Source organism: Polypterus senegalus, chromosome 2 (genome assembly GCF_016835505.1).
Source record: "Polypterus senegalus isolate Bchr_013 chromosome 2, ASM1683550v1, whole genome shotgun sequence".
Lineage (NCBI taxonomy): Eukaryota > Metazoa > Chordata > Cladistia > Polypteriformes > Polypteridae > Polypterus > Polypterus senegalus.
In genome coordinates, this window is record NC_053155.1 from 162,283,536 (window position 1) to 162,304,746 (window position 21,211).

The following is a 21,211-nucleotide window of genomic DNA, read 5'->3' on the forward strand; positions in this document are numbered from 1 at the left end:
ACAGGTTCCAAAGGAAGCACGTTAGCTGGAGAGCTGCTGGTTTATTGGTTACCTGCATTTCATAATTAACTAATGTCTGATTAAGATAACAGGCAATAGTTAAAACTTAAATGCAGCCGCTAAAAACTAAAATAGTCAATTTAGGGTTGCGAATTATAACAGGCAAGATAATTAAAATTAATCCCAAAAAGCATATTGCTTTAGTAGTAAAAAAATGGTTTCTAATTAATAAATTGGTTGAAGTGAAAACTTGCTGCCACTCCAGCCCTCCAGGACAGTGATTGAGAACCCATGGTGTAGACTATGCTGTGCAGGATTTTGCCCCTATTCATTACACACTTTTTGTCCCCAGATCTGTATTCTTGTTTGAGAATCATGTCTGGCTTCACAAAACTAGTGGATTGTTCACAGTATAATTACCCCTCCAAACGGGAGCAACTGCCTCGTATGATATTTTGTATCTTGTTTAAAGTCATGCTCACCTTTTTTGGGTGTGTGTGCGTTTGGGTGGGTAATTAGAAATTGGCCAATGAAATCTGGCAAGCTTTGTTAAATTCTGCAGTAGTGGAGAATTGAGTCGGGCAGACTATATTGTGAGCAAATTTAATTTGCTTGCAAGATGACGACAGCTTCTTACGATTCAAAAGTGGCAGAGAAACACTGGTTTAGGTGTTATTTTTCTGTATTACTAGCTCTGCTCCCAGGGCTGCCTGTTTTCTGCCTTGTGTCCAGGGCTAAAAGCAAAGGCATTATCCACAGTGCTGGAAAAGGCTGGTATGAAAGTGTATGTATGTAATTAGTTTATTCCATATGTGAAATGCAGAAAAAAGCTACAACAACTAGAAAAATAAATAAAAACGCACTGAACTTCTGTGAGGCAGTTGCAGCAGAAGGAAAGATGTATGAATTGTAGTACAACATCTTCAATGTATTGTACAAAATGTAATGTTTTTCTGTGTCTAGCACTAAACAGAAATTGTTTCAAGGGCTGACATGGAAAATAATTTTGAAAGTAAAAGTCTGGATGAGTAAATAATTATATATATATATATATATATATTATAATTAAATAATTATACTGTAGCTACAAATTGTTTACTTACTACATTGATGTGATATATTATGCTTGTTTGTATTTATTATTTTCTAAAAATATTACTTCTACTACAAAACTTGTTTTGAGAAATTGTTTAGGTACAACGGACTAAATGTTTCCAAAAAGGAACACTGTTTTCAAAGAGGAGGATGCCTCATGCCAAAGAGTATAACTTTTCAATGGTAATGGTATATGACATCTAAACTTGGTATGATAGCTGACAGATGGGGACACAAAAGAAACGTGATTCCATAAAATGTCTTGGTTATATACTGTAAAATCCCATTTTTTGGAAAGAAACCCCAAAGTACAACATTTTGTGTTTTATTTAGTTGATATTGGTGTAAACAAAAGTTTTAATCAAAATATTATTACTTTCTTTTAAACATTTGAAGTTTTGTTCTTCAGCCATTTGCAACACCTTTATTATATATACAAAATTGTAACATTATGCTCACACTATGAGGTGACAAGTTACACACTACAGTTGTGCTGGAATGAAGTCCGGACTTAACCAAGTCAAACTGTATTTACCCCTTTATTCCTTATCCACCCTCCACTCAACCTCCCCAGTCGATGGTAAATATAAACAATTTGGGCACAGGTAAAAGGTTCTGAATGTAAATTAAATTAATATATTGGAAAAAGAATGAACTATGACACAGAGAAATCCTGTATTTACCATACCCTGACACAGTGAAATCCCAGTATTCCCCTTACCCGATGCAGGTGCAAATATATACAGTGTTAGAGAAAAGGAAAAAAAAATGACATGCCCAACCTACCTTGTCCTCCACTTGTCTTAACCAAAAAACATATAATTTAAAAAACAATAAACAAACAATCATATATACGCAAAACAGTCCATTGAAAGCACAGAAACTGTGGAAATGAGAAATGGATAAGAACAGCTAAGTCCCAAATAATGAAAATGATAGAAAATCTGAATTCAAATAGTGCTATTTCAAAGTATGAATTGACACAGTTTCACTGACGACTCTCGTTTAGCAGTGTGACAGCTCAGGGAAATGCATGATAAAAAAAGTCTGCATTACTGCCATGTGTAACTGGATAAGCAGTGATGATCTGTGAATGCTTTAAACAAAAGAATAGCAGTGCTTTTGGCAGATCATGGCCATCTTATGTTTTCTCTCTTCCTCCTTCTTCCTCTTTTGAACATGCACAGTCTTACTTTATAATGTACACAACCCTGTAACTAAACTGGAAACCCCCACCTCCTAAAGAGTCAAGTGCAGTGCTTGGTGATGTCCTTGCCGAAGCTGTGCGGAACCTCTTTCGCAGGCACATATACATTTTATTTGCAAAAAAATGGTCAGACAAACACAACTCTTACAAACATTAAACAAACACAATTGACATTTTATGTAGCCCCACTACAGAGTAATAGACATTTATTTTTGAGTGTGTAATTTAGTTGCAATAATGCCAAAAACACTTTGTTGAATAAAGAGTTAAGTAATAATATTTAATAAGTAGGTTATAAGATTGCAAAGCTTATTTAACACACCCCCTACAATAAAGTTTTGAATAATAACTGGTCATAGCTGCCTACAATGACAAAGAATGTCTGTTAGTCAGAGGTGGGCTAAGTCTAAAGAGTTAAAGCAGCACTTTTTTGTAATCTATAGCCACTCATCACTATATTACAGTTTTTAATTGCTGTATGTTTGTGAGACATCAAAATATAATTCAGTATATCATAATGATGATTAGTATTTTCAAACACAGCTTCAGTTATTAGTTCTTTTCTAAGAATAAAAGCAATTATCACATTCTTTAAGACAGCACAAATAAAGCTTAACAACAAAAAATAATGTATTTTAAATATTTGCTTTATGTGAATTTTCTAGGTTTAAAAGCAGGAGATGAAATCTTGGAACTTAATGGCAAGAATGTCAACAATCTGCATTTGTTAGACATTAAGACTATATTCTCTCAACCATCATTCTCCATGACAGTTTTCACAGTTCCAGTGAACACGACTAAATGTTCCTTAACTGTACCTCCCTGTCGATTAATTGTTGATGAGGCATATAAGGATATTTTTTCTCAAAGCCAAGGTATGTTTTTTGTTTCTTTTATGAAATATTACTTTAAAACACATTTTTTTGTTTCCTCTCAACTTTTTCTAAAGACAATAAGATATGTTTCAAAATTTTATTGTACATTATGTCGTTATGTTTTTACATTAAAAATGTTTTACTTGGCTTGAAGTGAACATATATATTCTTACTGTTTTGAAAGTTCCGGAAGAGCAGAAGGAGCTGGAAATTGTTGTTAGAGATAGCAAAATTGGGTCTACTCCTTGCCTGTAATTCCTTTTTTGTTTTTTTAAAGATAAATAAAAAGTTTCAAATAAGCTTCACTAAGTAGCATGCAGCTTATATACACATGATTTCCTGTCTTAATATTGATTTTAATTTTCTTAAATAATAGTAATTATTATTGTTACAAAAATATTAAATAGCTTTAAACTGTTAATTGGTTTACACTATAGAACACGACAGACAAATTAGTTCTTCAAATTGTCACACTTGGGTCACAGATTTGCACAGAAACACAGGAAGTTGAAGAGACAAGAACTTTAGTCAAATACTGCAAACAAACATATGCCTCTTTTTTTAAAGATTTAAACGGACTTCTTGACAAGACGGAGATGACAGTTCCGTCTCACAATTTAAAAGAATGCAGACATATCTTCCTCTTAAAAGGAGTGCGCGTCAGGAGCAGGGAAGGTCTTAGAGAGAGAGAGAGAAAAGCAAACAATCAAATCCAAAATCTGTCAAGTGCTGTTTGGACTTTTAAGTGTGCGAAGTACCGCACGATAGATCGTGCAAGCAAGCAAGGGAGCAATGTGAAGGTAGTCTTTCAGCATCTTTTTTTTAACCTGTAGGGGTGCGATCAGCCTCCCAGCTCACAAAATGTACAGTTAGGTCCGTAAGTATTTGTACACCGACACAATTTTCATAATTTTAGCTTTGTACACCACCACAATGGATTTGAAATAAAGCAATCATTGTGTGATTAAAGTGTAGACTTCAAGGTTTAATTTTAGGGATTTACCAAAAATATTGTATGAGCCATTTAGGAATGACAGCCATTTTTCTGCATAGCCAAACCCACAAACCCAGCATTTCAAGCCACCCTCTAATTTCAAGGGGATCAAAAGTATTTGGACAAGCCTAATATTGAAAATCCTTTACAGTTAATGACTGTCAGTCTGGATCCCATGGCCATCTTCAAGTGCTATTTTTCCACCATAGTGATACTTGCTGCTTGTTTGTTTGACTTTCTGCCCTCAGTGTTGTCTTCAATAAATGAAATGAATTTCCAATTGGGTTGAGGTCAGTTGATTGACCAGTAAAAAAAATATTCCACTTCTTTGCTTTGAAAAACACTTGGCTTGCTTTTAGAGTATGATAAAATAAATAAGCCAATAAGAGAGACGCATGCAAAAATTTCAAAAATGAACTAAATCTCTTCTAGAAGGATCAAAGCAAAGATTAATTCAGTTTTAATTTGAATTAAGCTACTAATATAAACATCACTGGAGGAGAAATTGCTTAATTATAGGTCTTATTAGGCTCTCTACTGTTTTATCAATTGATTTTGATTTTGTTTAATGATTCTGGTTTAAGAGATATCCCACACCAGGAATTCTGAGTAGCTGTTATAAAACAATGCAATATTAGTTGGGATGAAATAACCTGCAATTTAAAAATCACAATGCCTGGATTGTGCTCTTATTATTGTACCAGGAAGTTCTGCTTCGATATGTGGGATAAAATTAAAAAACCCTCTAGTTAGGATGAAAAAAAAATCCTTGCTTTTCTGAAAAATTACATGTTATTAAAAAAGGCTATTGTTTTCTTTGTACACCAGAGGCCTCATGTATAAATGGTGCATATGCACAAAAATTGCATACGCCCATTTCCACAATCACTTCGAGATGTTTAAAAATTAAACTTAGAGTGAAGTGATGCACATTCTCATGCCAGCCTTACTCTGTGTGTATGCAAGTTTCCTCTCGGGTTTGCAAACTGGCGGCACCCAGAGTCAAAGCAATGCTACTATTCCTGTGTGGGTTCCCATTCTTTTTTAGATTCACATACCTGACATGGCTTTATCAAATACACTAAAATTAACTGCTTGTTGTCTATAAATTTAAAGCATCTGATTGTAATCAACCTGTAACAATATAATGGTCCACAGAATGGCCAAACTTTTCCAAATACCATAGCTGCTTTTCCATTGTTAATCTAAGTGCATCACTCAGAGTATTTTAACCTACTGTATGTGAGTGTGGAATCACAACTATATAGTAGCGGATTGGAAAGTTCGATTGTGTCGAGAGTGCACAGGATTATTGGGATACAGCATCTACTCTGGAGAACAATTATAGCACACGCTGCCACAGCCATGCGCAGAGTCTATTTGCACTTCTCCAATTCGGCAAACGCTTCAGAGCCTTTCCTGCAAGGACCTCGAGGTTCAGAAACAGTTTCATCCCAAGAAGCTACAAATTCTCTCAATCAGTCCATCAAGTGCTCCCAGTAAAACTGTTTGTACTTCGAATTACAACTACCACAGTGTAAACGTGCACCACAGCTGTAATATTACACAAACTGAACGACTTTATGAACCATTTGCACTATCTGCACTTTACATCTATATTGTACTTATGCTTTCATATTGTATATTTTTCATTGTTTTTACTGTATTATTATTATTGTTGTTGCTGTTGTTGTTATTTTATCATTTTATAGGAACATATATCTATGAAGGATTTACATATTGAATTTCATTGTACCATACAATAACAATAAAAAAAATTCAATTCAATATAAGAGAGTGCGTATTTTCAGATGATGACGACTGGCTTCTAAGTTTATTTAGATTTCCAAAATCTATCTTCTTGGAGCTCTTGATATAATTTTTAAGATGAAATGCATTAAAGTATGTATATTACATTATAAAGATATACATTTTTAACTTAATTTAAATAATTTATACTATTAATAATTAACACTAAAATCCCACAGTAAATTCCTTTGCACCTCTCCATAAGCGTCTTTTGTTTTGTAAATGTGTCAATCAGCAGCAGGGCATGCTGAGCTCAGCAAGGTATTGTGCAAAGTCGTGTTGGTGACTGTCTTTATATGAAAAACATTTATGTGTTGCTTATGTAAAAGCCACATAGAGTGTTGTTTACCTATTTTTATTTACTTATCTTCCTACAGTGTAAAGTCAAACTAGACTGCAGAGCTTCCTGTGTTTGATCGACATAGGCATGCTGACAAAGTACATGTGCAATGTTACTTCTTATTTAGGAAAAGATCCCAGTCGTTGCACGGGAGAAAGACTTTCTGAGACAAAGGTAATAAAGCTTATGAAACCGTTTCTGGACAAAGGCAGAATCATAAGAACAGTTGCATAAAATGTGACAAGAGCTTCCACCTGCAGCTAAAGTCAATCGTGTACTGAAGTAGCATTGCACATGTACTTTGTCAGCATGCCTGTGTCAATCAAACACAGGAAGCTCTGCAGTCTACTTGTCACTTTACGCTGTAGGAAGATAAGTAAATTAATTAAGGTAAACATCGTTCAATCTGGCTTTTATATAAGTAACATATAAATGTTTTTCATATAAAGACCATCACAAAACACAGTCACCAACACGACTGCTATTTGCATGATAATTTGCCAAGCTCAGCATACCCTGCTACAGTGCATCCGGAAAGTATTCACAGCACATCACTTTTTCCACATTTTGTTATGTTACAGCCATATTCCAAAATTGATTAAATTCATTTGTTTCCTCAGAATTTTACATAAAACACCAAATAATGACAACGTGAAAAAAGTTTACTTGAGGTTTTTGCAAATTTATTAAAAATAAAAAAAACTGAGAAATCACATGTACATAAGTATTCACAGCCTTTGCCATGAAGCTCAAAATTGATCTCAGGTGCATCCTGTTTCTCCTGATCATCCTTGAGATGTTTCTGCAGCTTAATTGGAGTCCACCTGTGGTAAATTCAGTTGAAAAAAATAACTGAAATCAAGCGCTTCCTATAACCATCAACAAGTTTGTTACACCTCTCAATTGGAATTTCCGACCACTCTTCTTTTGTAAGCTGCTCAAAGTCTCTCAGACTTGAAGGATGCCTTCTCCCAACAGCAATATTGAGATCTCTCCATAAGTGTTCAATCGGATTTAGATCCGGACTCATTGCTGGCCACTTCAGAACTCTCCAGCACTTTATCTTCAACCATTTCTGGGTGCTTTTAGAGGTATGTTTGGGGTCATAGTCCTTCTGGAACACCCATGACCTCTGACGCAGACCCAGCTTTCTGACACTGGGCTCTACATTGCACCCCAATATCTTTTGGTAGTCTTAAGATTTTATGATGCCTTGCACACAGTCAAGGCACCCAGTGCCAGAGGCAACAAAACATCCCCAAAACATCTTAGAACCTCTACCATGTTTGACTGTAAGTACTGTGTTCTTTTCTTCGTAGGCCTCATTCTGTTTTCTGTAAACAGTACAATGATGAGCTTTACCAAAAAGCTCTACCTTGTTCTCATCTGTCTACAAGACATTTGCCCAGAAGGATTTTGGCTTCCTCAAGTACATTTTGGCAAACTCCAGTCTGGCTTTTTTATGTTTCTGTGTCAGCAGTGGAGTCCTTCTGGCTCTCCTGCCATAGCGTTTAATTTCGTTCAGATGTCGACGGATAGTTCGACCTGACACTGTTGCACCCTGAGTCTGCAGAACAGCTTGAATATGTTTTGAAGTTGATTGGGGCTGTTTATCCACCATTCGGACTATCCTTAATTGCAGTCTTTTATCAATTTTACTCTTCCGTCCATGTCCAGGGAGATTAGCTACAGTGCCATGTGTTGTGAACTTCTTAATTATGTTGCGCACAGTGGACAAAGGAACATGAAGATCTCTTGAGATGGATTTGTAGCCTTGAGATTGTTGATATTTTTCCACAATTTTTTTTCTCAAGTCCACAGATAATTCTCTGCTCTTCTTTCTGTTCTCCATGCTTAGTGTGGCACACTCAGACACACAACAGAAAGGCTGAGTCAACTTTTCTCCATTTTAACTGGTTTCAGGTGTGATTGCAATATTGCCAGCACCTGTTTCTTGTCACAGGTCAAATGAACATCATATGCTTGAAATAAAATGATTTACCCACAATTTTGAAAAGGTGACAATAATTTTGTCCGGCCCATTTTTGGAGTTCTGTGTGACATGATGTCAGATATGGCTTTTTTTTCCATGTTTTTTTGTGTTGTTCCAATGCACAAAAAGGAAATAAACATGTGTATACCAAAACATTTGTAACTGCAACATTTTTCTGAGAGAAATGGTGCATTTTCTGGGAAAATTCCAGGGGTGCCGATAATTTCGACCATGACTGTATAAACAGATCATGTATTCATGTTAGTTGAATTATTTAGATTTTTAATTTTGTTCTTGAAAAAGTGGAGGAATTCTTCACAGACTTCAGTAGAAAAGGTAGTTGGGCCAGATGTGGGTTTGATTAGTTTATTAACTACAGAAAACAAAAACCTTGGGTTATCGTGGCCACTTTCTATTATTCTGCCATAATGGGTGTTCTTTGTAGCAGTTAGTGCTTCTCTGTAAGCTCTTTGGTGGTCAGAGAAAGCCTGGATGTGCACAGTGAGGCCAGTCATAAGTGACATTCTCTCAAGGCGTAGGCCAGCTGCTTTCATAGATCACAATTCTGAATTATACCAAGGAGCTGAACGCTTAACACTAGAATTACCAGAGCCTACGAAAAAACTCGTAGATCTGTCCCACTTTAAATCGCTTCTCACGTCTCTGTCAGCATCTTTTGTCCTTTAAATTTGTTGATAAGCAGCAAACAGCAAGTAGTCTGCTATCACATCCCCCACCGCCGCACAGTTTTCTCAGCTCAAGTCTGTTTACCTGCGTGTCAGTTGCTTAGTTGTATAGAGTGAGAAGTCAAGCAAAATCACACCCTTTTATAAATACTATATCGTTATTTGGAACACATGCATTTCATGTGTGTTCCGTGTCCTTAACGATATATGTCAGAGGTGCCCACACTTTTTCGGCTTGCGAGCTACTTTTAAAATCACCAGGTCAAATATATATATATATATATATATATATATCTCAAAGGCAACGTGAACTTTTTTGTCATCTCAACCATACACAAGTATACAGATAGACGAAATTGCAAAGCTCAGGGTCCACAGTGTAACAACATAACGTGCAAATAATAAATTAAAAATAGAATTCAGATTTAAAAATTAAAGATTAAAACACAAACAAGACATTGTGCAAAGATAGAACAAAGAGGTAGCCGCAATATTGATGTGTAAGATATGTAATATAATAAATAAATAAATAATAGATATAGATAATACAGAAATTCTCAGTGTATGATAATAGTTGTTTAAGATGTGTGTAAACAATGACAGGTCAGAATGTTTCACAGCAGACGGATAAAGAGTGACACAATCTTTAAAGGTCAGTATGAGATTTTCAGTTCTTTTCTACATGCACACTCATCTTTGCAGGACAGTGGTTTTAATGTATAAAAGTTCTGTTTTTAGAGGTGGCTGAGGCTGTGTGGAAGGTCCCAGGGAGCAGCCTAACAGCTTGGGGGTAAAAACTCTCCTGCAGCCTGGCAGATTTGGCTTTGATGCTGCAATATCTTCTCTTGGCTGGCAGAAGTGTGAAAAGTCCTTGTGAGCGGTGTAAGGGGTCCTGCGGTAAGAACTGCTGACTCCTATCCCAAAGGTCGTGGGTTCGAGTTCCCATGTCACCAAATGAACACTTTGAGTAGTGGGCTGCTCTTATTGTTACTATTATACTGTACAATAAAAACATACATTTGATTTGGGTCAGTAACAGCCGGTGTAAATGTATGGTACTTGTAAAGGTTACTGTTTTTTTATTCAGTATTGTTCTCTCAGTCGCCTTCACGGTTGCCCCAATCTGACACTGCTGTTTTCAAATAAAGATGTGCTATAGCAGAAGTGAGCATCAGAGTGAACATCTACTTCAGAGAAAGAGAACAGAAGTCTTACCCGCAAGAAACGTCCACTCACATATAACAACAACGCAGCTGCACCAGGCGTAAAGGCGAAAGATGGCACTGTTTGGATGCAGCTAGAGGTCCGGAATCACCCTGCCAGTCAGTCTGACCCTGACCTGTCCTAAATGAAACTGCACGGCTTACAGAGCTTGCCAACATATCGTGCAAAGTCCTGTTTGTGATTATGTTTTGTGCTGGTCTTTACATAAGAAAGATTTATTTATATAAAAGTCAGATCAAATGTTGTTTACCTTGAATTATTTACTTAATTTCCTACAGTGTAAAGTCACATGTAAACTGCAGAGCTTCATGTGTTTGATCGACAAGGGCATGCTCACAAATTACATGTGTAATGTCACGAAAAATGCCTGTTGACACTTCAGTACACAAGCAATGGTACGAGAATGCAGTCAGACTTCTTTTTTGGGCACATGCACCGTCCAGATATAAATACTAGCATGAAGAGTTGCTTGCTTACTGAATAGTCTATAACTGCAGGTGGAAGCTGCCATCTCACTTTTGCCGTCACTGTGCTTTGTATATAAAAGCCAGATCGAAAGTTTTTTTACCTTTATTTATTTACTTATCTTTGATCGACACAGGCATGCTGACACAGTACATATGTACTGAAGTGACTTTAGTGTTCTTTTCCTGATTAAGAACAAACACAGTTGCGTAGGGTGCGGCAGGAGCTTCCACCTTTGGCAAATACACCTACACCGGCTGTTACAGACTCAAATCAAATGTATGTTTTTATTTTATAATAGTAAAAATAAGGGTTCAGCGACAAAAGCGCGATAGACATATGCGCCCCGACAAAACCGCGACTGACAAATGAGCGCCGACAAAGCCGCTAACTGTTTTGTGACAAATGCGTGCCGACAAAATTGCGAGAGAGGCCAAGAGAGTGGGATGCCCTTGCTGCAATCCTTCCTACATATGCAAGGCATGATCTTAAGGACTATCTGCATGCCGTGATGATGGCATGCCGGGTCTCATAATATTGACTTTTAAAATAAACATTATTATATATGCTTTAAACTAGTAATTCATATTTAATGAAACTTTCGCGATTTTGACGGCGTGTTTTTGTCGGCGCGCAAATGACGGGTCACAAAAATAAGAGCAGCTCACTACTGAAAACGTTTATTTGGGGACATGGGAAGGCTTCAACCCACGACCTTTTGAATAGAAGTCAGCAGTTCTTATTGCTGTACTACCAAAGAAGTCGCAACAACATTCCACAGTAACCTGATTTCTTTTTCTTTGGTTATAGTCTAAGGGTGTAGAGCTGGCCCACTGTTCCGCGACCAGGACGAAAACCACACTGTTCCTCCTGAATCCAAGGTTCGACTATCCGACGGACCCTCCTCTCCAGAACCCCGAATAGACTTTTCCAGGGAGACTGAGGAGTGTGATCCCTCTGTATTTGAAACACACTCTCCTATCTCCCTTCTTAAAGAGCGGGGCCACCACCCCCGGTCTGCCAATCCAGAGGCACTGTCCCTGATGTCCATGCGATGTTGCAGAGACGTGTCAACCAAGACAGTCCTACAACATCCAGAACCTTGAGGAACTCAGAGCGTATCTCATCCACCCCCGGGGCCTTGCCACCAAGGAGTTTTTTGACCACCTCGGTGACCTTAATCCCAGAGATGGGAGAGCCCACCTCAGAGACCCCAGGCTCTGCTTCCTCATTGGAAGGGATGTTAGTGGGATTGAGGAGATCTTTGAAGAACTCCCCCCACTGACCCACAACGTCCCGAGTCGAGGTCAGCAGCGCACCATCCCCACCATATACGGTGTTGCTACTGCACTGCTTCTCCCTCCTGAGACGCCGGACCGTGGACCAGAATCTCCTCAAAGCTGTCCGAAAGTCATTCTCCATGGCCTCCCCAAACTCCTCCCATGCCTGAGTTTTTGCCTTAGCAACCACTGAAGTCGCATACCGCTTTGCCTGCCGGTACCTATCAGCTGCCTCCAGAGACCTACAGGACAAAAAGGTCCTATAGGACTCCTTCTTCAGCTTGACGGCATCCCTCACCACTGGTGTCCACCAACGGGTTCGGGGATTGCCGCCACGACAGGCACCAATCACCTTGCAGCCACAGCTCCAGTCAGCCGCCTCAACAATAGAGGCATGGAATATGGCCCATTTGGATTCAATGTCCCCCACCTCCCTCGGGATGTGGTCGAAGTTCTGCCGAAGGTGGGAGTTGAAGCTACTTCTGACAGGGGACTCTGACAGCCATTCCCAGCAGACCCTCACAACACGTTTGGGCCTACCAGGCCTGACCGGCATCCTCCCCCACCATCGAAGCCAACTCACCACCAGGTGGTGATCAGTAGACATCTCCGTCCCTCTCTTCACCCGAGTGTCCAAGACATGTGGCCGCAAGTCCGACGACACGACCACAAAGTCGATCATCGAACTGAGGCCTAGGGTGTCCTGGTGCCAAGTGCACATATGAACACCCCTATGCTTGAACATGGTGTTCGTTATGGGCAATCCGTGACGAGCACAGAAGTCCAATAACAAAACACCGCTCGGGTTCAGATCGGAGGGGCCATTCCTCCCAATCACGCCCTTCCAGGTCTCACTGTCATTGCCCACGTGAGCATTGAAGTCTCCCAGCAGAACAATGGAGTCCCCAGAAGGTATGCCCTCTAGCACACCCTCCAGGGACTCCAAAAAGGGTGGATACTCCAAACTGCTGTTCGGCGCATACGCACAAACAACAGTCAGGACCCTTCCTCCCACCCGAAAGCGGAAGGAGGCCACTCTCTCATCCACCGGGGTAAACCCCAACGCACAGGCTCCAGGGGTGCTCCGGGAATATGGGGTACCGGACCCCCTGATAAGAGCTGTTTGGTCCTTGTACAACTGGTGTCAGAGCTTGGTCCGCATTGCCGGCAGTAAGTCAAGCCCGTTTCCAGTGAGAGTTGGACTCCGCCAGGGCTGCCCTTTGTGACCAATTCTGTTCATAACTTTTATGGACAGAATATCTAGGCGCAGCCAGGGTGTTGAAGGGGTCCGGTTTGGTGGACTCATGATTGGGTCACTGCTTTTTGCAGATGATGTTGTCCTGTTTGCTTCATCAGGCCGTGATCTTCAGCTCCCTTTATTTATCATATATATATATATATACCGACACGCGTGAATATATATACTGGGCTTTCCTTACATCATCATATCTTCATATCTAGGTGGCTCGGGCATATCTATATATATATACATACTCTATCTACATCATATATATGGTTGGTTATAGTCACACAATTGTTCTGTTACAAATTATATATGTCATGCAGTATGATGTTGTCCTGTATTTTTATATATGTTGTGTATAGCATCAGGCTATAAGTTATTAAACAGTAAAACATTAACGATCTTGAGCAGCTCCCTCGGGACATACATATATATATATATATATATATACACACTTATATATACACATACATATCTTCATATCTACATATCTATATATATATACATACCTATCTACATCATATATACACACACACAAATTATATATATGTATGTATGTATGTACGTAGGTACGTATGTATGTATGTGTGTGTGTGTGTGTGTGTGTATATATATATATATATATATATATATACACATACATACATATATATACACATACATATACTTGTGTATAGCTTTTATATATGTGTGTGTATAGCTTTGGTCACTGAGTGCAAGTGAGAAATAATAAAATATAGTCTATAAGTTATTAAACAGTAAAATATTAACGTTTTAAGAAGTACAGGTACATTGAGCACTACTGGAGTGGTTGCGGGTAAACTACATTTTAAAGACTGTGTAACACAACAGGTAAGTAACTAACAGCAGCTAAAATGTATATGGATCATCTCTCGGTAGTAGATCCCTTTTGAAAGGCGCTACACGACGGCTGTGGTATAGAAATTACATTTTCTATGTGGACGCTCAAATTTGTGCCTCTGGTAATGTGCCTTACCGCATTTAAAGAAAATTAGTTTTGTGTCCTCTGCAGTGTTAAGCGAGAAAGGCTTTGGTTTGGGATCAAAGGAAAAAAGGTGTAAAGAAAGGAAAGTTGCCTTTTTCTTTTATATAGTATAGAGAGATGTGTTCGCTGACGTTATGATCGGCTTTTGGGGACAGTCGCGTGGGTCTTGTGTAGACTGGTGAGACGCCCCTGCCATTAATCGGCTGTGATGGCACGTGCAAAAGAAAGTGTGAATTGCCTTAATATTATTTTGCCGTGGTGTAGAAAAGGGGTCCCGTGTTTGCACTTGTCTGGGCTATAGCGCAGGGGAGGATGAAAAAATTAAAAGTGCTCACTTTGACTTAAGGCAGAAGCGCAGTCAGCGTCTCAAAGGCCGGCACAGCTATGCATGCGCGCTGGCTGCTCGACTTTTGCTGGGCCGGAGACCACAGTTTTGCAGACTCGTTCATGATATCAAAAGTCTCAGCGATCTTTGGAGGTCATTCATATATTATATGATATATATATATCAAAATACCCGCGCCTCGCAGCGGAGAAGTAGTGTGTTAAAGAAGTAATGAAAAGAAAAGGAAACATTTTAATAATAACGCATCATGATTGACATTGTCATGAGTGTTGCTGTCATATATATGCCTGCCTAAATAAGTCACCCTCGCTTTGCTCTTACTTTTTACCGCTCATTTAATCATGGCTAGTGGCGGAAAAATTATAAAATGGAAGGAGGATGGCTTTACCAAAACAATTATTGATGGCTTAATCGATTATTTATAAAGCTTGAATTGGTGATCTGTTTTTCTGTGTTAACCTCATATTTTTTCATACTTCTTCTCAAACTAAGGTGGTGCGAGGGTAAAATGAATTGGGATGCGCTGATCAATGTAATCTGCTTGTAATGCAAAGTGTGATTAAATGCATTATTTTTTAACGCGTTATGGAGCACATGCATCAAGCTTCTCAGCTGTGCTTGTGCTAAGAAAAGGAAAGTTTTTAAAAATAACGTAACACGATTGTCAATGTGACCTTTTGTAAGTAGTGCCTGGAGGATTCAGTGTGTAGAAACTCTAGAGACAGCGTGTGTATTAACTTTTTTTTTTCTGTGAGTATTTGGTGGCAGTCTGACAAAGTTGCTTCGGAAGACGGCGTAGCATGAGCTCAGCTCAGAGCGAAATTAGATGAATGGGAGGGGATATGATGACGTGACTCCCCCACCCGCCTTAACTGTCAATCCCCCACAAACACAGTCTCTCGGAATTTGCATTAGCACACCCCTTCACCTACAATTTTAACTTAGTTACAAAGTGATCAAAACTCTCGTTTATATCCTGCGTCCTCTCATTAAACTTGTATCCCGCATTACCTGTGGGCATGTGAAACGCCAGCGGTAGCCTGTCTATGAACTAAATTTAAAGTTTAGGTTTACACCTTGCTTTCTTTTCGAGGTAGCATCACTCATGAATATGGTAGTATATGTCACTCGCTCGCTTCTTATTGTTTCGCTGCCTTCTCAATTATATAATGCATGTTTTCTTAAGCGCTTTTTGGAGGTCTTCCTGGTTTTCTACGCACTGCGTTGACAGTCAGTTCACGTGATTACGTGGGAGGCGTGATGATGTCACACGAAACTCTGCCCCCCCACGTCATTCCAGCTCAACTCCATTACAGATAATGGAGAAAAATACCTTCCAGTTATGACCATTAGGCGTAGAATTTCGAAATGAAACCTGTCCAACTTTTGTAAGTAAGCTGTAAGGAATGAGCCTGCCAAATTTCAGCCTTCTACCTACACGGGAAGTTGGAGAATTAGTGATGAGTGAGTGAGTGAGTGAGTGAGTGAGGGCTTTGCCTTTTATTAGTATAGATCACAAATACGCTGCAGAGCTACAACGCATCTTTATGTGAAAACAGCAGTGTCAGATTTGGAGATAAGAAAGGATCTTGAACACGACTGAGAGAATGAAAAGTGAATAAAAAAAAAAAACTATCCTTTACAAGTATCATAAATTACACTGGCTGTTACACACTGAAATCAAATGTATGTTTTTATTTTAAAATAGTAAGAATAAGAGCAGTGTACTTCTCAAAACTGAATCAAACTCATGACCTTTTGATTACTAGTCAGCAGCTGATACCATTACGCTACTGTGGCAGTTGTAATACGTATGTGTACAATGTCGCATGCTAAGGCTGCTTTTTTTCTGCAGTTATATTTTTGAATAAAAGCATACTTGTTCTGTTATATTTGTACCTTTTGTGAAACTGATTCTTCGATATTTGGACTTCAGGCTTCATACATTATATAGTTTATGCCTACATTTTGTCATTTACTACTGCAATATTAAAACGTTTCTGTTTTAAAAATGTGTTTACACGGATTACTGTAGAAACGGAACACATGTGGAATGCGTGTATTCCAAATAATGATCTATTATTTCCACTCTAAAACTCCACTTCACTCCCAGATAATCAATCAAGGCATGAGCTGGGAGAAGTTTGTGCACGTTCTAAGTCGGTGGGGGATGGAATAGCCGGCTACTTGCAACTTTTCTTTATCAGCACATTTAGATTAACAAAAGACGCTGGCGGAGAGGTGAGAACGGTTTTAAGAAGCGATTTAAGGTTGGACGGATCTACTAGTTTTTTCGTAGGCTCTGGTAATTCTAGTGTTAAAGGTGTAGGTCAATTTTGTAAGCATATTTTGTAACATCAATATTAATATAGAATAGGACTATAATTATTGTTCTGTATTAGCATTTTTGGAAATAAAATCAAACCTACCAGTCATTTGTTTTTACAGATTATATATATATATAAAATATAAGGCTGAATTCAAAGACATTCCAATAATCAAAGTGAAAAAATTATGCAGCAGGCTAGTCCATTTTGCCAAAATTTCATTGCAGCAACTCAGAATTGTACTCAGTAGTTTGTAAGACCCCCACACGTTTGTACACATTACTGACGACGTCGGGGCATGCTCCTAATGACACAACGGATGATGTCCTGGGGATCTCCTCCCAGATCTGGACCAGGGCATCACTGAGCTCCTGGACAGTCTGAGGTGCAACCTGGAGATGTCTGATAGACCAAAACATAATGTCCCAGAGGTGTTCTACTGGATTTTGGTCAAGTGAACGTGGGGGCCAGTCAATGGTATCATTCTATGGAAAATGCCAATCGAGCTCCACTGTGCTGGCCATTCAGCACAGGGCCAACTACAGCATGTTGGGCGCTCAGGCCACCCTCATGAAGTCTGATTCTGATTGTTTGGTCAGAGACATTCACACCAGTGGCCTGCTGGGGTTCATTTTGTAGGGCTGTGGCAGTGCTCATCCTGATCCTTCTTGCCCAAAGGAGTAAATACTGGTCCTGCTGATGGGTTAAGAACCTGTCCAGCTATCGTAGAGTAACTACCTATCTCCTGGAATCTCCTCCATGCCCTTAAGACTATGCTGGGAGACACAGCAAACCTTCTGGCAACGGCACGTGTTGATGTGCCATCCTGGAAAAGTTGGGCTAATTGTGAAAGCTCTGTAGGGTCCTGGTATCGCCTCATGCTACCAGTAGTGACACTGACCATAGCCAAATGCAAAGCTAGTACCAAAAAACAGTCAGAAAAGATGAGGAGGGAAAAATGTCAGTGCCCTTCACCTGTTAAACCATTCCTGTTTTGGGGGTCATCTCATTTTTGCCCCTCTAGTGCTCATGTTGTTAATTTCATTAACACCAAAGCAGCTGAAACTGATTAACAACCCCCTCTGCTACTTAACTGACCAGATCAATATCCCAGAAATTTCATTGACTTGATGCTATACTCTGATTTAAAAGCGTTCCTTTTGTTTTGTTGAGCAGTTTATATATATTATATTATATATTATATTTTTACTGCAGTTATTAATTAAGAGTTATTGGTCTTTTTACACCAGAATGACTATCCTGGGGTCTTCTGTAGGAAATATGTACTGTACAAATGGGTAATCTATCTTTTCAGTTAAAAATGAACTCACCAAAACAATGAATTAAAAAAAAAAAAAAAGTTTTTAAATTGGCAAAGATGAAGTCAAGAAATAAAAGTTTTCACTTTCAATGATTTGTATTTTTATAATTATGCAGCATTTCATATTATTCTGTAAAATGAAACTACAGTATAATTATACAATTCACCAGTGTTTATTATATTTGTATATTATTATATCTTTCTTTACACATTTTGCACACATATTTAATAACTGTAATAAATTGGACCAAGAATGTTTAAAAAATCATTCACAAAATGTGTACATAAATGTAAATATATCAATCTGTTCATAATCCATTTAGACTGCCAGATTACAAACAAAATGTCACATATGTAATCGTATATCAACGGGTGGTGAAACAATAATAATCAATAAATTTATGAAACTTTTATGAAAAAAAATAAATAAATATATATTTTTTACTTATGGTTATTTATCTCTACAGTCAAGTCAAGTTGGGGAGCATGCACTAGTACATTGTGTTGCCACACCCACTACATGGCAAAACAACTCTGGATCCCGGTTTGCAACCACCCCAGGCAGACACGCAGTCCAGTCCCACCCTCCAGAAATGACTCTATATCTGCCGCCGCCAGGTGTTACGTGGACGAACCCTTGGCCAGGTCTAGCCGGATCACCCATGGGGAAATGCACCACGTGGCCGTAGTGCCGTAACTGACACTCCCTCACAATACAGGTAATGTGCCTCATTTGGGACTCCATGAGCAACTGCTCATTCGACACAAAGTCATACCAACGTTTCCCAAGGATTTTCTGGAGAGACACAGTACCAAAGGAGTCCAGTCTTCGTCTCAGGTCACTGGATAGCATCCATGTTTCGCAACCATGCAAGACAGGAAGCATCAGGACTCTAAAGTCTTGGACCTTCATCCTTTTGTATAGATATCGGGAGTGCCATACACCCCTTTCCAGCGGCCTCATGACCCCCCCCATGCTCTCCCAATCCGTCTACTAACTTCATAGGAAGAGTCACCAGAGACATGAATGTCACTGCCAATGTAAGTAAAGCACTCAACAAGGTCAATACTCTCTCCGCAAACAGACACTCTACTGATGGCTGTGCCCAAGAGCTCATTAAAGGACTGGATCCACAAACCGAAACATGTAAATAACATTTTTCGAAAGTTCAAAAATAAACGCAAGTCGCAAACTGTGTGTGTGCCGACTTGAACAAGCTTTTGCAGGATATATTGACAAGAGTATGGCTCGCCCTTCTGATTTTTGGTAGCTGACATGAGCTATGATTCATCAATTCTTGGTAGCTGAAAAGGCAGTTACTGGCCTATTCTTGTTAGCCAAAATGGGTTGTGAGAGTGGTTAATTCTTGGAATGTGTTATGGGCTGTGATTGGCCGGAGCTTTCAATCCTTGGTAGAATCTTGCTAGTGAAAGTGATCTGATTGGTACTCGCTACCAAGAATTACCTTGACTCACGGCTGCTCGGAGGTGCCACCAAAGCGTTCATTTCAGCGTTGTACCCTAACCCGATTTCTTTCTTTTTTTTTTTTTTTATATATATTCTTGAATAAAAGCCCACTTGTTTTGTTATACGTGTACCTTTTGTGAAAGTTTTTATTTGATTGGACTTCAGTCTTCACACATTGTACAGTTCATGTCAAAATGTTGTCATTAGTATTATAACATGAGAAAGTTTCTGATTTAGGTATGTGTTAAACATTTTTTGCCTCGCAACAATTTTTTTTTTAACCTATACAATTCCAGGCACGTCACATCAAGATAAAGAGCCTTGAGCTGGGAGAACTTTTTTGCCCGAGTTGAGCTGTAGCTGGGGGATGGGATTGCAGGCTTCTTCCTGCTTGTGCTGATTGACACATTTACAAACAAAAGAGGCTAATAGAGAAGTGCAAAGGAATTTAAGGTGGCCCGGGATTATACGTTTTGTTTTGTAGGCTTCAGGGATTCTAGTGTTAAACAGGTGGGCATAGTGGTACAGCGGTAGCGATTAGCTGGTGCCCCATCCAGGGATTGTTCCTGCCTTGCCCTGTATGCTTGCTGGGATTGGCATAATCTTGGATGGATAGATGGATGGATGGAATTATTAAATATGCACTACGAAGATATTTCAATGTTCCATAAAAGTTTTGAAGAATTTCCGTTTTAAGCTTACAGATGGCTTGACATTTATTACAATGCTTATTGTGTATTGATTGGTTATGTGGAGAAAGAAAAGGAAGGACAGGAATTGTGGGTTAGTACATTTGAAAGACACCGTACTGCTACATTAAATTGTTTCATCGAGGGTTTTGCACATCCCAGTAAGCATTTTGCGGGAGGCAGGTACAATCTCTGGACAGGACGCCAACTCATTGCTACCACTGCGCCACCATGCCCCATGTTTAATATACATTTGAATTAATTTCATCATGAAAATGATATCAAGTATACATCTTACTATATAAATTGCAAAGATAATAATTTCTTGCCTACGATTAAATCTTGCAAGTACAATGCTATTATTTCCGACCATGCCCCTCTGATCTTGGAGCTAAAATCATTATGCCTCACATACTCATGCACTACACTCTTGCAGATAGCGTCTTAACCCACTTCTATTAGCAGATGAGAAATGTACAGAATTTATATCAAAAGAAATCTGTTTCTTTCTAGAAACAAATATATCCTCAGAGGTCTCTGCAGGAATACTCTGGGAAACTTCTTAAGTTGACAGATTATTTCATATCTTTCCCACAGAAATAAATTAGAAACCAATAAGGTATCAGAGCTAACCAGTGAAATTACTAGAATAGATCAAGAGCATGCCAGGTGTCTAAGTGAAGCTCTTCATAGGAAAAGGCAGGCTCTGCATTCAGAGCTCAGCCTCTTAAAACCAAATAAACCGAGCAACTCATTTTTAAATCAAGACATCATTACCATGAACATGGAAGGAAAGCTAATAAGCTCTTAGCTCAAGAAATCCACAAGCAAGAAGTCCTTGAT

General features: G+C 38.9%; 1 protein-coding gene across 3 annotated transcripts in view; it reads left to right on the forward strand.

Moving 5' to 3' along the window:
• The window catches only part of LOC120523519 (T-lymphoma invasion and metastasis-inducing protein 1-like), a 495,064-nt gene that overhangs the window by 315,314 nt on the left and 158,539 nt on the right, over positions 1-21,211 (forward strand). For all 3 annotated transcript variants that reach the window (XM_039744911.1, XM_039744910.1, XM_039744912.1), the window contains exon 14: positions 2,968-3,177. In XM_039744911.1, coding sequence (XP_039600845.1) covers positions 2,968-3,177 — 210 coding nt within the window. The remainder of the gene's footprint in view (positions 1-2,967; positions 3,178-21,211) is intronic.